Genomic DNA, 15,170 nt, shown 5'->3' with positions numbered 1-15,170 from the left:
ATATTTTAAATTTTTAACAATAAATAAAATATATTGTTAATGTCTAAATAATAATAAAAATAAGAGAATAAAAAATATATTCATCTTTTATTAATAAAAAATATTTTTTAATTCAAAAATTAACATACTTATTCATATTTTTATAATTAAAAAATTATTATAAAATATACTTAAAAACACAGTTTACTTTTTTAAAATATATGTTGTTTATTTATTTTGTAATAATATAATAAAATTTTATTATTATAAAAATGTATTCTTCTAAATAATTATAAAAAAATGTTACAATATAGTTTTGGTTATAGAAAATTATAGTTTAATAGATGAAAATTAAAATTTTTATATAAAGAAAAATAGTGACAAATGAAATTAAATTATTTTTTTTCAAATTTAATTAAGTTGCAGAAATTTTAAATTATAATTTTTTTATTTAAAAATTGTTATATTTCAATATGAAATTATATTTTTTATATGAAATTATAGTTTTTTAATTTTCTTAATTTTTTAAAATTATTTCTGTTATTTATAGGTAAACAAACCTTAGAAATCTCAATTTAGAACCTTTCAAATGATTTGAATTAGATTATTGAGGGGTTTATTTGTTTTAATTAGGATTATTTTCTTAATTATATATATATATTTTGATATTGTATTGAATATATAATTATTAATTTTTAGTATCCTAAAATCCATTAAACCATCTAGCTTATGAGGGCAAATCCTTCAAAATATAATAGTCCATGGGCTCTTAAAAAAAAATCCATACGCGTGGCGTGAGCGTTGGGCGAACGGTGGAAGACTGCGTCAGAAAAAACAAAAAGTTACTTTAATAACGTCTCCTTGTATTTTATTGAATTTGTAAAAGAAAGCACTGCATTTTAATATATTTATTATTACTTCCCCATTTTAACTTTTAAGGAGACGAGGAAATTATGAATAATAAAAAAATAAAAAAAAATAAAAAAATAAAAAATTATAATAAAAAAATTTTATATTTAAGAATAGATAAATTAATAGAAAGATAAAAAATATAATGTGTATTTTTTATATTTAAAAATATGTAAAAAATGAATAAATTTAAGAGATGTATATATAAAAATATTCATAAATTTTAATTTTTTTTATTTCTTTTTATATCCTAAATTAAGGTATAAAAAAAATTAAAAAAGACCAAATTATAAAAAAATAAGACATACTCTTATTTATTTTTATTCTTTATTAATTCATATTTTTTTAAATAAAAATAAAATAATTATTTATCTCTCATTATTTTTATTTACTCTTTTTTCATTCTCATCTAAATAGACTCTTACGTGTCCATTATTCAAATCACTTAAAACACTTAAAATTAAAGGTATAATGAATGGGAAGGTCGCAAATGCATTGTGTTTTTATTGAATAAAATAAAATAAAATTCTTTCACAAGGAGATTTTTATTGAAGTAATAAAAGAACAATGCAATTAATTATGGATGTAACGATAATTACAAGGAGGCCGGCGGGCATCTACTAAGAAATAAGGTAAAATGGGAGGACTGATATGAAAAGAATCCAAAATCAGATTGATTCCATCAAACCGTCTGGATCGGATTTCCTCCTTGGTTTTCTCTCTTTTCTTCTTCTCTACATAATTCTTTTCTTTGACCATTTACTTCACCCCCAACACTTTTTCTAGGGTTCCTTTCATCTTCTCCTCTCTACTATTCTCTCTTCCTTTTCCATCAGCTCTGAAACCTCTCAGATGGCCAATTTCCCTTCCTCTTCCTCTTCATTATCTGACAACCCAATCATATCAGCAGCCGCTGCTGATGCTTCTTCTTCGGGAGCTGCTGTTGACGATGCATTCGACGATGCTTGCAGTATCTGCCTCGAGCCTTTCACTTCTCAAGACCCGCCCACTGTATGATACTGCTATTATTACACTATCACTCTCTATTTCACATTTTTTTCCTGAGTTCTTTTTCTAGTTGTTGTGTTAATTAAATGCGAACTTTCTGAAATTTTTTGGTGTTCTTTGACGTGTACTGATAATTGATTTCTCCGATGAGAGAAAGGGGACAGAAAAGCTGAATGTAGTAGTTGGAGTCGGATTAATTTGCAATCGAGTGCCTTTTTGTTTTCATAAGAAGTGAGATAATCCCTGCAAATTATGCAATGATATTCACAATCCATTGCTAATATTTTGGCGTTGGACTGATCGCGGAGTTGCGAACATTGATTAATTACTGGGAATTTACTGTGATGTACTCTGTTTTTGTTGTTGTTTTTAAATTATCCTTGGTCGGCAATTTGGGAGTTATTGAGGAATTTCACGATTTCCTAGGTGTTTGTGGTATTTATGTTTTTGTAATTAATTTATATGGGGTTTCTTGGTCTGAAGGATGTTGGCACTTCAAGCCTTTTTTTATTAATAGATTTGATTTCTCTCTTTTATTATTTTGCATTTACTACTTCAGTGCTAATGCCGTAGTGCCAGTTTGCTCTCCATGTGATTGCAGTAATAGATGATTAACCTTTTGTACCTTGTTTCTCATTTCAGGTCACCAGCTGCAAACATGAATATCATCTTCAATGTATTCTTGAATGGTAGGCTCACTCAACAATGTATTGATTTAAGAGGATTGGAAAACTAGTATTTATAACCTCTGCTGGAGACGTTCATTCTCTCCGTAAAATTATGATTTATGCTGTCTCTATTAATTGAATCTGGTTTTTGTTTAGGTCACAGAGAAGCAAAGAGTGTCCAATATGTTGGCAGCTTCTTGTCCTGAAGGATCCTGCTGGGTATGTGTCTTAAAAATTGCCATCACGATCTGCTTCTTCCTGGATAAGAATAGATCATGCACAAACACAGCGCAAATACAAATGTTATTGAGTTTTGTACTGATGAAAATAAGCTAATTGGGTAATGCTTACTTTTATAGCCAAGAACTTCTAGCTGCTGTTGAGACTGAGAGGTGTTTAAGGTCAAGAAACACATCTTCTGCTGCATCCACAAACCTAACCCATTTTCATGAAGATTTTGATATAGAACAGGTTTTGTTCTCATTTTGAAACCATATTGATAATTCTGTTTGCTGCATAGTTAGCTTTTAAATTTCTTCATTGCTTAGTAGGAGTGATATGGAATTTTTCAGGATTCCTATTCAGATGACTCAGATTTCGATGAGCATATTATGCAGCATCTGGCAGCTGCTGCAAGCAGAGCTCATTATATCCGCAGAAGGGAGAGGCAGAGATCTTCTGGACAGGGTCCCTCGCAGTTTCTCATCTTTAACTCGCCTACAAATGTACCCAGTGCTCAGCAAACACACAGGTCTACTGAAGAAGGCCAAGATGTATATAGTGGGTTTTCAGAGGGCAATTCGCCAATTCATCTCATGCCACCACAAGCTCTGCCATCTGTGGTCCCTCCTGTTGTGAATGTGGTCTCTAGTAATGCTGTAAACAGAGACATTCCTTCCAAACCCAGGTATTAGTCTAGAATTGAAGTTTTGATGCGAACATCTAGAGTTGTCTGTTTTGTGCCCTGATCCATAGGATCAATTCATAAATCTCTAATTTCATCCTTATGGTTGATATTATGCTTAGAACAGTGTGGTGGGTCTGGGAGTCTTGAAAATAACCGGGATGGGGGCAAGAATAACATGCCCTTTTTTGCTCTCTTTATATATGGCTTTCCTTCTTACTTTTTGATGGCTCATTTTCCAGAGTTTTCATTAGACCACCATCAACTGATGCTCCCCAAACATCTTCCGAGGTGTCATCTTTCTCAGAGTCCATTAAATCTAAATGGGTTGCTGCTTCAGCCAGGTAGATGTGTGGAACTTAGTTCCATCAGCACTGATAGTTTTTTGTTCTAGACTATGGACGTTGAAATTTATCACTATTGCCAAAACAGATACAAGGAGTCGTTCTCTAAAAGTACTCGAGTTATGAAGGAGAAGCTACTTGCACGTAATAATTCAGTTAAGGAGCTTAGCAAAGGAGTTCAGAGGGAGATGAGTGCAGGTATTGCTGGTGTCGTGCGAATGATTGAGCGGCTAGATGTTACCTCGAAACGAACTGAAGCCACCAGTCAAGTTTCTGATTTGAGGCCAGGAGCTTCAGACCTCTCTTTGAAGGGAAAGGGCATGCAAGAAAACATTAATGCTCAGGCGATTGACAAAAAAAGTGAGGAAATTGCACATGCTGCAAGCATGGATGTTTCTTCAACTGTCCCAGGTCAATTGGAAGTTCCGCACGTACAGGTTTGGAAATCTTAAGGCATCATTTCTTAGGCATGTTATCTCACTGTTCAATAGAATATAAAAGAACAAGCAAGTAGAGTAAGCAACTATGATAACTCAATAATATACAAAATCATAATATAGCAGCAGAACATGGCCACTAATCTTGACAACCTTAACTTGTGTGACTGGAGTGGTGGATATATGGTTAGACATCTTATCTTGAAACATGGTGCCTTTATACCCAAAAGAAAAAGCTAATTTATGTTTTTCTTTTTTCTTCAATTGCAGAGAGGTCATTGATCCTGTGGAGAGCTCAAACTTGGATGTTTAATTGTGTTTTACCAGGTCTTTTAAGAATGCGGCAAATGATGCAAGTGACGTGTTGTGAATAAACCAATTTGCCTGTTGGTTTGCGTCCTGCATTGCCTATTTATGCACAGTAAGGACCTTGGTAGTAGGAATTACTTTACCAGCAAAAAAAAAAAAAAAAAACTATTTTGTTTTGTCATGAACTCTTTGAGACTAAAGATGAATGAAGGTGTTCTCCCCCATCTTGCAGTTTTCATAACAGATATCCTACTCTGGTTGTTTGCTTATGCTCTTACTCAAGTTTCGTATTTCTACTTTGATATGAGAGTGGTTATGCATTTTCCAACTTTTTTTTTTATTTTGTGATCTTGTATTGCATTGAATAGAACGGTGCTGAAATGCTGATCAGACGCTGTTGCTCTTTAACAAGCAGCACCCAAATATATTGGCATACTACCACTACTGTTAAGAATGGAAATTTAGTTAAAAACGATACCGAATAAAGAATACTTAATATGTTAAGTGGGGATGATTTGAGATAATTCTGTGTAGACTTGCATTTTTCCGAGTTTTCAGCATTGTATGGTCTGGTCTTTATTTAGTGAAGCTACGCAACAATGACAGCATGGTTTCCATGTTAAGTCTCATCTTTCATAGAATATTTTATTTTTATTTTTTTAGGTTTAAGGAGTGATTTTTTTTTTTCTTGTTTTAAGGGGTGATTGAGGGAGCTGGGAATTTGAATTTGACATCTGTCAAGGGGTGACATGCCTTTAGCCATTAAGTTAGACTAGGTTTATAAAATAGGTCTTTTATGAGATAGAAGAGAGAGAATGCCAATAATCATGGCGAAATTATTCTCTGATGCAGGATTTGTAGTGTTGCCTCTGAGGCGTTGTAATATAAGTTTGCAATTCGAAAAATTAAAAAAAAAAAAAAAAGTAAATAAAGCCTTAGAGGGCGCAAGATAATATATGCATGCTTAGGTAATTGCGTGGTTTACCGGAGTGCAGTCACACGAACGCATTATAGATTATAATAAAATCTAGAAAATCATTGGCACTCCTAAAACTCAATCAAGACTCTTCTTTCCCTTTCTAATTGAACGGTGTATCTAGGGGATCGAAGAAGATGAGTAACAAGCAGGATCAACCATTGATATCATTCCTCATGCAGTATAAATAGGACCAAATGTTCAAGAGTAACTGAAAAATAGTTAGTATGAGTTCAAAGCTGAATTCAAATACATACACCGTTGGGATGCAGAACTTTTTTTTATTGCCTGAGAGGATGCGGAACTTGGCCAGTGAGCAAAGAAGTAGGAGGGACACTTGTTGGACACCAGGAAGACGTAAGAAGATGCAATCTCATAAGGATGTCATGCCCTGCCCATTGGAACCAGTGACCCCAAGCTTTACAGTGGTGTTCAGACAGGAGCTGGAGCCACAGCTACCTGCCCCTGCTATTGACATTCACGGAATACGCCACTTCATTTGTTAACGTGTTTGGTTTCCATAGAAAAAGAAAGGGTACTTGAAGCTTGTTGGATGAGTCATGGTTTTATGGCTTAAGAAGCTGGGTGCCTGGCTGCTGCTCTAGACTCTGGTGGAAACTTTTCCCTTTCTCTTGCTGAAACTGTAAACTGTAAATCCTAGGTTCTTACCTGAAAAACCAAAGAACATTTTTCTTGCACGCAGAGTAAGCCCTGAACATTGCACGTCTTTTTAAAAAAAAAAAATTGAAATTTGAATTTTAAAATTTTATATTATTAAAAATAATTTCAATAATATCAGTCGGGTGTTAGCATACTTTTAACTATGGCTTTTTTTAATATATTTTTTACATGAAATTAAGAAGAATGACCAGAATATCTCAATATTTATTTAATTTCCATCAATTATATTGGCACACATCTGAAAGCCACCCAGGGCCTTATTCTTAGTATCTCATCTGTATACATTTCCAAACTTTACAGGGAAAATAGACCAAAAGAACCCGCAACACAACTGACAAGCAGATCAAGCGTTGCCAATATTCGTACCGCCTGTGCTCAAAGAAAGAAGAGAGAAAAAGGATCAAATTCGTGGGGTACTGACTATAATTAGACCAGTGGTTGATCAAAATCACAAGAATTAAAGTTGTAAAAAAGAACACATATACCATTAGGATGCATAACTTGACCAGTAATGTGAGAGGAACACTCGCTGGACGCTAGGAAGACAAAAGCAGGTGAAATCTCATAAGGCTGTCCTGCCCTGCCCATTGGAGCTTAGCAGCCTAAATGAGCAACCGTATCTGCAGGCAAAGATGCCGGTTGCTGTGGCGTCCAGGTGGGAAATGGTGCCACAGCATTGACACGAATTCCTTGCTTTATAAGCTGCAGGGCCAGACTCCTAGTGAAGCTTAAAATGGCACCCTCACTGGAGGTATAATCCATCAACTGAGGGTGGCCGGTATACCAAGAACAGATGTCGTGTTAATTATACAGCTACCTTCTTTCATGTGCTTTAGTGCATTCCTGCAAAGATTGGGATAAAATTAGAATCTATAAAGGAGGGTGTAAGTTCTGACTTTTCTGTATATACCTGGTGAAGGAGAACAGAGAAAATATGTTTGTTCTAAACAAACTCTTGAGCACAGCCTCAGTAATTTCTTCAATGGATTCAGTGTAGTGCTCCTCAGCTGCATTATTAATAAGAATATCAATCTGTCCGAATTCATTCACGACTTGATCAACAACCCTCTTGCAATTCTCTTCAAATCTAATATCAGCAGCGATGGCAATTGGGTAATTTGCATCGTTTGCCTTAACTTTGCCAAGCATTTGCAGGGTATCATCCTTATCCTCTATGCCTTTCACATATGTAAAGGCCACGGTGGCACTCTCTAATGCAAACTCTTCCTATGCCAGAGTCACCTCCGGTCACCAGAGCCACTTTTCCCTGCCATGAAATGCAATAAAAACCAGATAAAAATGCATGAACTTGATTAAAAAGTTTCTAGAAAAAGGGCATTACATGGAGCTTGTCGGAAGGTTTGTAGTGAGGATTTATGGATTGAGGAAGCGGTTGCATGACATATTGTTTTCCTGGCTGCTGGTCTTGTGTCTGTGGTGGAAACTGTTCCCTGCAGGTAGCCATATGTTCTTGCTGGAAATTACTGCAAACTGACGAGTAAGATACTAATTAGAAAGAGTAGAAATAATAATGCAGTTGCAGAGATTAATCGGATTATCCTTTGCTTGCATCTTGCATTAGGCAGATTGTCTTGTGGGTTTTTGTACACAACTATTGTATAGCATCGGTGTTCTGCCACGCTGATTTGGTATAAGAATTTTATGCTAAGCGTAGACACCATATTTTGGCCGACCTTCGAAATTAAGGTTCTTTTAAAATTGAAACTTTATTATCCATTCTCAACCGATGTCCCGATCAAGTAGCTTTTCCGAACTTACTAATGGCTCGTTTCTGGAACAAATCGATCTCACACTCAAGTTAGATTGCTTTCCGATCCATTGGTCTTTACCCGATGAGTTTGAGTCAATATTGGATCTCCGGACCATCCAATCTTGCCCACTGTTGTTCTCCGATCTCTCTATGTACAAATACCGCAAAATTCCATTTGACTAATGTTGTGATCGGGCTTCTCGCTTGAATTGCCCAGATATTCCTCAAATGAAGTTAAGGTTTTATCCGGTCTCTAAATAATGGTTCTGACCTTAAAAAGTTCAAGTCATTTTCAAATCTTTGCAATTCTAATGTTCTAAAGTTCCATTCGATATTTGGTCATGGCTCCGTCTGATCTCATGTTCACGTATAATATTTTTCCGATCTCTTGGAGTAATTTGATATATTATGATTAATAGTCGCTCTCAGGTTTAATGTTCAACTACATTCAATCAAGTAAGTACTCAGACAATTTGGTTTGGATGCTTTCCGATCTTATCAAGAAATTGAACATAAAAGACTTCAATTCATTTCAAAATAAAAATATACAAGTCAATTAGCAGGGAGGTCTTCTCTGCCCTGCTCCCCAGTTACATTCCTCTCTCTCTCCTCACCCTCGTGCTCCTCATCGCTGTCCTCTTCGGCCGCCAGGATGAGCTTATCCATCTAGGTAAAGTCCTCCTCAGGATAACGCTTCTTTAGTTTGGACAAGAGGTCGCTATGGGTGTTCACATATGCCCTAGCCTCTTTTGTAGTGCTCTCCTCCTCCTTTGCTTGGAGCTCCTCCTCCTTTGCTTGGAGCTCCTCCTCCTTTGCCTGAAGTTCCTCGAAAAAACGAGAGATCGGCAGATCGACCAACCTGAGTGACTTCAAGTTCTCGCTCTGCTTCAGCTATCCTCTCTTCGCAATACTTCACTCGATCTTCCAGTTTGACAATGTAATCATTGGCAGTGGAGAGCTGAGCCTTTGCAGTCGACACATCCTGGACCGCCTTAAGAATTTCCTTCCTTAAGACGTGGGCTTTTTTTCTGATCACGTGCTGATTTGCAATAGCCTCCAAGCCCAAACTCATTGTCTAAGTTAGAATATCATCAATACTCTCCTCAGCCATCCGGTTCCGATCTTCTTGGAAATAGATGGAGGCCCCCATGACCTTGGCTAGACCAGGAGTCCCTCATGTTGAGCGGTTTCGTTCCAGCGATTGGATAAAGAGTTGAGCTCCTCGGGAGAGCATTCTAACAGTAGGACCAGAAGACTTCCCTTCTACATGAGAAGAGATCGGAGGAGGTGGACATTCAATCTGCTGAGGTGGAGAGGTAACGACCTCTACTTCCGAGACCGGCTGCTCCTGAGGTCAAGGAGGGGAGCTCGGTACTTCTACCAAGTCTCGTCGAGGTGTCTGAGCAGCGGTGGCACTAGCCTCTTTCATCTCTTGTACCTTTCAGGAGACCTCCCTCTTTCGCTTGTGGCTCTCTTTGGAAGTGTCACCACCCGCCATACCTGCACAAAGAAGAAGTCAGTGAGTTCGTTAAGATTGAGATACTAGACATCTAGATTATACCGATCGCAGGACCGAGGTTAGAAAACTGAAGCTCATAATCTTCATGGGAGATCAGCCGCATCATCCACCATTTCAGTTCGGCCATGACTGCATCTAAGCACTAATATTTATGGGTGGCCGCTTGAGCTTTTAATTCTTTCACCATGGCGTATTCGTCTTTATTTAAAGTAAGCTTCTTAGGAACTTGGGAGACTAAATAATTTCAATTACGTGGGATCTCCTTAAAGCCGTTTCGATCCTTGCTCCTAAGGATGAAAAACCAATCCTTCCAGTTCTTCAGCGAAGAAGGGAGATTGGTGAAAAGCCCACAGTTCGGCTTTGCCTGAAAAAATCAAAATTCGTCATCCTTTCTTCGAGTAAGCCTATGCAGCTCGACAAAGACCCTAACCATGGGCTCCAGTCTCTTGGCTCGGCAAAGACCTCTGAAGGCTACTAAAGTCAGCCAGGAGTTTGAATACACTTAAGCTACTGAGACATGGTGGAATTTCAGGACAGCCTTGTAAAATCCATCCAAGGGAAAACGGAGCTCGGACTTCAGTTGCTCCTTGTACACTATGATAAGATCACCTTCTTCAAAGAAGTGATCGGCCCAAAGATCGCCATGGCATCTGATCAGTTCAAAAGAGTTGATTCGCAAATTGTATTCTTGACTTATAGATTGGAGATCAGTCTCTCTAAGGATTGACCGCAATTCATCAACTGGCAGGTTCTCCTTTCTCGAAGATGTTCCTCACTTCAGTCTGGTAGCTAGACTAGTAACCGGAATGATGGCTGTGCTAGATCACCCGCTTGGTCTAATCGCGTCGTCTTCTTTCGACATCCATGAAAAATGGACGGAAGGCGGGCTCGCAGCTCTCTGACCCTCGGTACCACTCATTTTCACGAAATAAAAAGGAAAATTGATCGGAAAAAAATTAAAGCTCTTACTGAAGTGTTAGTCGGTGCCGAAAGAACTTGAAAAATGAGAGAAAATTTGATATCGATAAGAGAAATATGAAAGTGGCATGATTTGCGAATGGCTACCCCCTCCTTATTTATACCCCCTAGTTCATTAAATATTGCATCGATAAGCGAGATCTGACCAGTGCCTCGAGAAAATTCCAGAAGCGCGAAAAAGAGATCGGATAAAAGAGATCGGTTTATGAGTTCATTTGGCGGGATTAGATTGGACACAATTAAAAGGGATCGAAAAATAATTCAATAATAAAACAAAATAAATATTCAAATGAAATTTCATTTCATTTCCAAAAGATCAGATTAAATAATTTGAGCAATTTCTCAAGATCAGCAATTACAAGTATCCCTACACTACATTCTACCAAACTCATACTACTTCCGAACTCAAAATGTCGCACGATGGGCCTATGTCAAAGCCTAGTCTTGTGGCTGAATCAAAAGATGTGTTTGATCAGAAAGCCAGCCACAAATATTGGATAGATGTGCAGCTCATATAGGGTGACTATGGCTCTCATGATATTAAGCGGACTCATCGCCGATATCATTGACCAGAACCGAGCTGCAGTCGAGACGCCTGATATAGTTGGGAGCCAAATGAACTTCAAGAAGCGGTCACTGACATCAAGATTGAAATTAGCAGTCCTCTTGTCTGAGATCGGTCTACCGATCATACCGGTAGACCGATTTGAGGTCGGCACGACCGTTACTTTCGACCTTAATCAGTAAATTAGTCCAGTTCTCTCGCTGTCATTAGATGACGTTCTCATGGCTCTCCAATCTCCGAGGTCATAAATTTTCAGGCGAGGGGCGAAGGAAACAGTAGGAAAATGATCAAAATGGCCATCATAATTAGAATTACCACCGGAAAAGCTAGAATTGGGAAAGTAGTGCATTGGAAATAAACTGGAGAAGGAAAAGTGAAGTGTGAAGGTGACTTCCTATTGCTGCATATATATAGGGCCCTAGCATTTATTGCGGAACTCGAAGCGAGTTCATCGGTAACCGAAGAATTTATTGCTTTGACCAAGACAGGTCAGATGGAGTCGGAAGTTGGAAAATAGAGAGATCGGGAAGTAAAAAAGAACCGGATGCAAAAGAAGATAAAGATCAGAATAACAATCTTAAGATGAGTCAGTCACAATAAGATCGGAAGAAACAAGGGACAACCTATAGAGATTGGAGAACTCAGAGGGGTTAAATAACTTCCGGTCAGGACCTTTAACTAACTTCTTTTACCGTCAGATCTGAGTTAGTTAAAGCATTACAGGCATGATCTGATCCTCACCACACATCTCATTTGCAAGGACGCCCTCCTAGCCGCCAGATGCCAAACGGTTAAAGCAGCCCTGTATATCTAGATCTACATCGTTGATTATAATTGTAAGGATGGATTTGGAGCCCTCGGATTAAAAGCAGATGACAGATTCAACGCCTTTTGTTCCCAGCCTTTGGATCCACTTTGTAAGGCGAGACCCTTGACCGTTGGATTAAGGGATGAAATGATAGAAATTCTGAATGAAATCCCAACCCTCAATTTTGATTCTCTTTAATTCCCAGACATCAGATTATGTCCTTTTGAATCTAGACCTTCCGTCTCCTCTTGATGTAATCCTGACCCTCCACTTTGAGCACCCATTCCCTATAAATACCTATATGCAATACTGTAGAAAGAAGGAGAGTTGGTGATTATCGTGGAAAGACTCTGGACTTTGATTCAATCTTATTGCTTGTCATTCGAAGCTCTCAAAGTGTTGAGAAACTTTAGAAATCAGTTTTTTGAAGTATTTCATTTCAAAGAGCTCCAAACCCTGTGATTTTCATTTTCAATACCTGTGCACTACCCTATGAACCCATCTTCACTCCGCCTCATTCCCATCACTTTAGTATATGTGCATTGCCCTCTGAGCTCAACTTCATTCCATTTTATTCCCATTACCTCGGGTGAGCTCAAGTTTTTTGGCCGTTTGCCTTCAGCTCTCTAAGATTTATGGGTACCGGAGTTGGCTCGCCTGTCTCCCCTACTTTCCACAGGTAAGCGTCTAAACTGTCATTTTGTTGAATATCCTTGGTTTGTTTTCTCAAGTTTTTTACATATCCAGTCACACTATATCTCAAAATAGGTTATTTTAGCCCGTAGTCATTTCCTTTGTCTTCTTTTTATTCATTCGTAAATTCCATTTACCGTTACCCCATTTCGAGAGTAGATGTTTGAGTCATTGGCGACTCGTAAATACTCTAAAGAATATAGGCAGGAGTACCTTAATAAATAAGTAGGAAAATGAACATAACTCCGGTGGTCATAGAAAGATCACACTAGGCTAGAAGGGCCTAAATGGAAAATAAGCTATGAGATCGGGGCTTGGAATATGCTTAGACGATAAGACAAGAGATCGGAAATCAAGACGAAGTTCGGACCTTGGGCAGAACCAGAAAAGGGATGGAGTTTGAAATCAAAGGGTTCGGATAAAACAATCATGCGGAAGATCGGCAAGGAGTTATGTCTAATGTCCACCATCTAGTTATAAAATTCCGTAGGCCAGGAAAAGCTTTTCACAGGGGTTTCTTGTGTCTTCGGTATTTCGTTCCCATATAAAAGGGATCAAGAAAGACCCTTTACCCGAATCCCTAGTTCGAAGTTCTTATAAAATGCCATTCTTATAAATATATTAAGAGATCGGAAGAGAGTTCTTACCCGAACTCAGCCTAATTTTTTAACGCAATATATTAAGAGATCGGGGGAGAGTTCTTACCCGAATTCTTAGCCAAAATTTTAACGCAATATATTAAGAGATCGGGGGAGAGTTCTTCCCGAACTCAGCCTAATTTTTTAACGCAATATATTAAGAGATCAGGAGAGAGTTCTTACCCGAATTCTCAGCCAAAATCTTAACAAAATATATAGAGATCGAGGGAGAGTTCTTACTCGAAATCCTCTGCTTAAATTTTAACAGAATACATTAAGAGATTGGGAGAGAGTTCTTATCCGAATTCTCTTAGCTTAAATTCAAATTAAAATATACTAAGAGATCGGGGGAGACTTCTTACCTGAGCTCTCAAATTAAATTCTTAACACACCAAGGGATCGGCGGGAGAGTTCTTCCCAAAGTATCTCGAATATTAGGTTGAGACTCGATGGAGAGTCCTCCTCAAGGCACTCATATTTATAGGACAAAAATTCCCCCTGAGAATATCACAACTTCAGCATTTATATTAATCCCCAAAATACCTATTACACAACACCTATTCACTGAAGGGTCATCTTATGTACTTGTGTTCTTGGGCAACCCGTAATAGTGAAATATCAAACATTCCTTTTTTCCGTACAAAGGATTAACATCATCATTCTAACCCCCAAATTATCAATTTCAATTTATAAAGAGCACAACATTAAATCTGCTTACCCTCGTTGAGGGACGAGGTGGGGTGCTTAACACCTTCTCCACCCGTATACGGACCCCGAACCTAAAATCTCTGTTTTCGAAGTAGTTTTTAATCTTTACAATGGTTTTCTTTAATTTCTCTCAAAATTAAAGTGGCGACTCCTTATTTTTCCCACTTCAGTGAGAATTGTTTGGCGACCGCAAAACCCTTTCGATACTAAGTATAAGATTTCTCCTTTTAAGTTAGCTTTTGGATGGAATTAAATTCGGTTCATTTTCTCAACAATCAGCATGGCTTGATATATTAGGAATAATGTATTAAATTACGTGTTACTATGGAGGTCCAATATGGCACGTTCCTCCTCTTTATCATCGATCATCAATTGGAACTTCATTGGCGGCATGGGAATTGTTTTCTCATATTCACCTTCGAGAAGAAAAAAATTAGTCAATTGCATGGGAATTTCATTTTTTTGGTTCATATATTTATAGTAAATGCAATTTTTACTTATAAGCAAATATAATAATGAATTTTTTTTAATGACTGCTCTTAAAATTTTGATTGAAAAGTAATTATTAGAGTTTATTTATTTTCATAGTTATAACAATTTACTAAAGGCCAGTATGATTATAATCAGATTTGAAATTGAAATTTATGATTATAATCAGTTTGATTAACAATTTATGTTTTTCTTAGTAGGGAATTGAAAGAGTGAAATTCTCACCCGAATCTGCCAAATAAATTATACAATTGCAAACAGAAGTGATGGTTACTTCGTTAGAGAACCACACAAATAAATACCATTTTCTGTTCCAACATTTCTTAAAAGCAAATTTCGAAAACATATACCAACCTCCAATTCTATCTTCCATCTGAATCTTATTTTTGTTAGGATAAGCAGATGCGGCTACACCCACAACCTCCAATTTATTTTAAAAACTAATTCAAGAAAAGAAGATTTATAAAATTCTTGTATTAAGACAAATACCTTATTCCAAATCGTTATGACGCAACACAGACTACAATAGCTAAATGCGAAGGGCCAAAAGCCATTATTGCAATAGCTACAAAACACTCAACGTGCCGTTAGTCTACATTACAAGATAGGCCACTGAGTGATCCAACATGGAAAAATTACTGATGAGGTCTGATGTAAGGAACTGTGCCAGTGACTTGAGATTTGTGTATATCCAAGGCAACAAGGCTTAAGCTTGAATGATGTCGAAAGAAAACATCATCAAAACATTCAGGATAAAGTACTTAACTAGTTGACTGCAGCAATTCA

At 37.3% G+C, this 15,170-nt stretch overlaps 1 protein-coding gene and 1 pseudogene across 1 annotated transcript; one reads left to right on the top strand and one right to left on the bottom strand.

Annotated features, from left to right (window-relative positions):
- Positions 1-1,542: 1,542 nt before the first annotated feature.
- LOC110655225 (E3 ubiquitin-protein ligase RHF1A) lies at positions 1,543-4,827 on the top strand. Its single transcript, XM_021811443.2, has 8 exons — positions 1,543-1,899; positions 2,539-2,585; positions 2,721-2,783; positions 2,924-3,035; positions 3,137-3,471; positions 3,711-3,812; positions 3,901-4,249; positions 4,520-4,827. The coding sequence occupies exons 1-8, from the start codon at positions 1,741-1,743 to the stop codon at positions 4,529-4,531; spliced, it is 1,179 nt and encodes a 392-aa protein (XP_021667135.2). The 5' UTR covers positions 1,543-1,740; the 3' UTR covers positions 4,532-4,827.
- Positions 4,828-6,515: 1,688 nt separating this feature from the next.
- Positions 6,516-7,680, bottom strand: LOC110655207 (glucose and ribitol dehydrogenase-like; annotated as a pseudogene).
- Between the last annotated feature and the right edge of the window lie 7,490 nt (positions 7,681-15,170).

Source organism: Hevea brasiliensis, chromosome 4 (genome assembly GCF_030052815.1).
Source record: "Hevea brasiliensis isolate MT/VB/25A 57/8 chromosome 4, ASM3005281v1, whole genome shotgun sequence".
Classification (NCBI taxonomy): Eukaryota; Viridiplantae; Streptophyta; class Magnoliopsida; order Malpighiales; family Euphorbiaceae; genus Hevea; species Hevea brasiliensis.
Note: the sequence above shows the minus strand (reverse complement) of the source record. Positions and strands in the feature narration are given on the sequence as shown.

Excerpts from the sequence above, each read along its gene's own strand:
- LOC110655225 (XM_021811443.2), top strand. The coding sequence starts at position 1,741 with ATGGCCAATTTCCCTTCCTCTTCCTCTTCATTATCTGACAACCCAATC. Across the intron at positions 3,036-3,136 it reads AAGATTTTGATATAGAACAG|GATTCCTATTCAGATGACTC; the intron begins GTTTTGTTCTCA and ends GGAATTTTTCAG. Across the intron at positions 3,813-3,900 it reads TGGGTTGCTGCTTCAGCCAG|ATACAAGGAGTCGTTCTCTA; the intron begins GTAGATGTGTGG and ends TTGCCAAAACAG.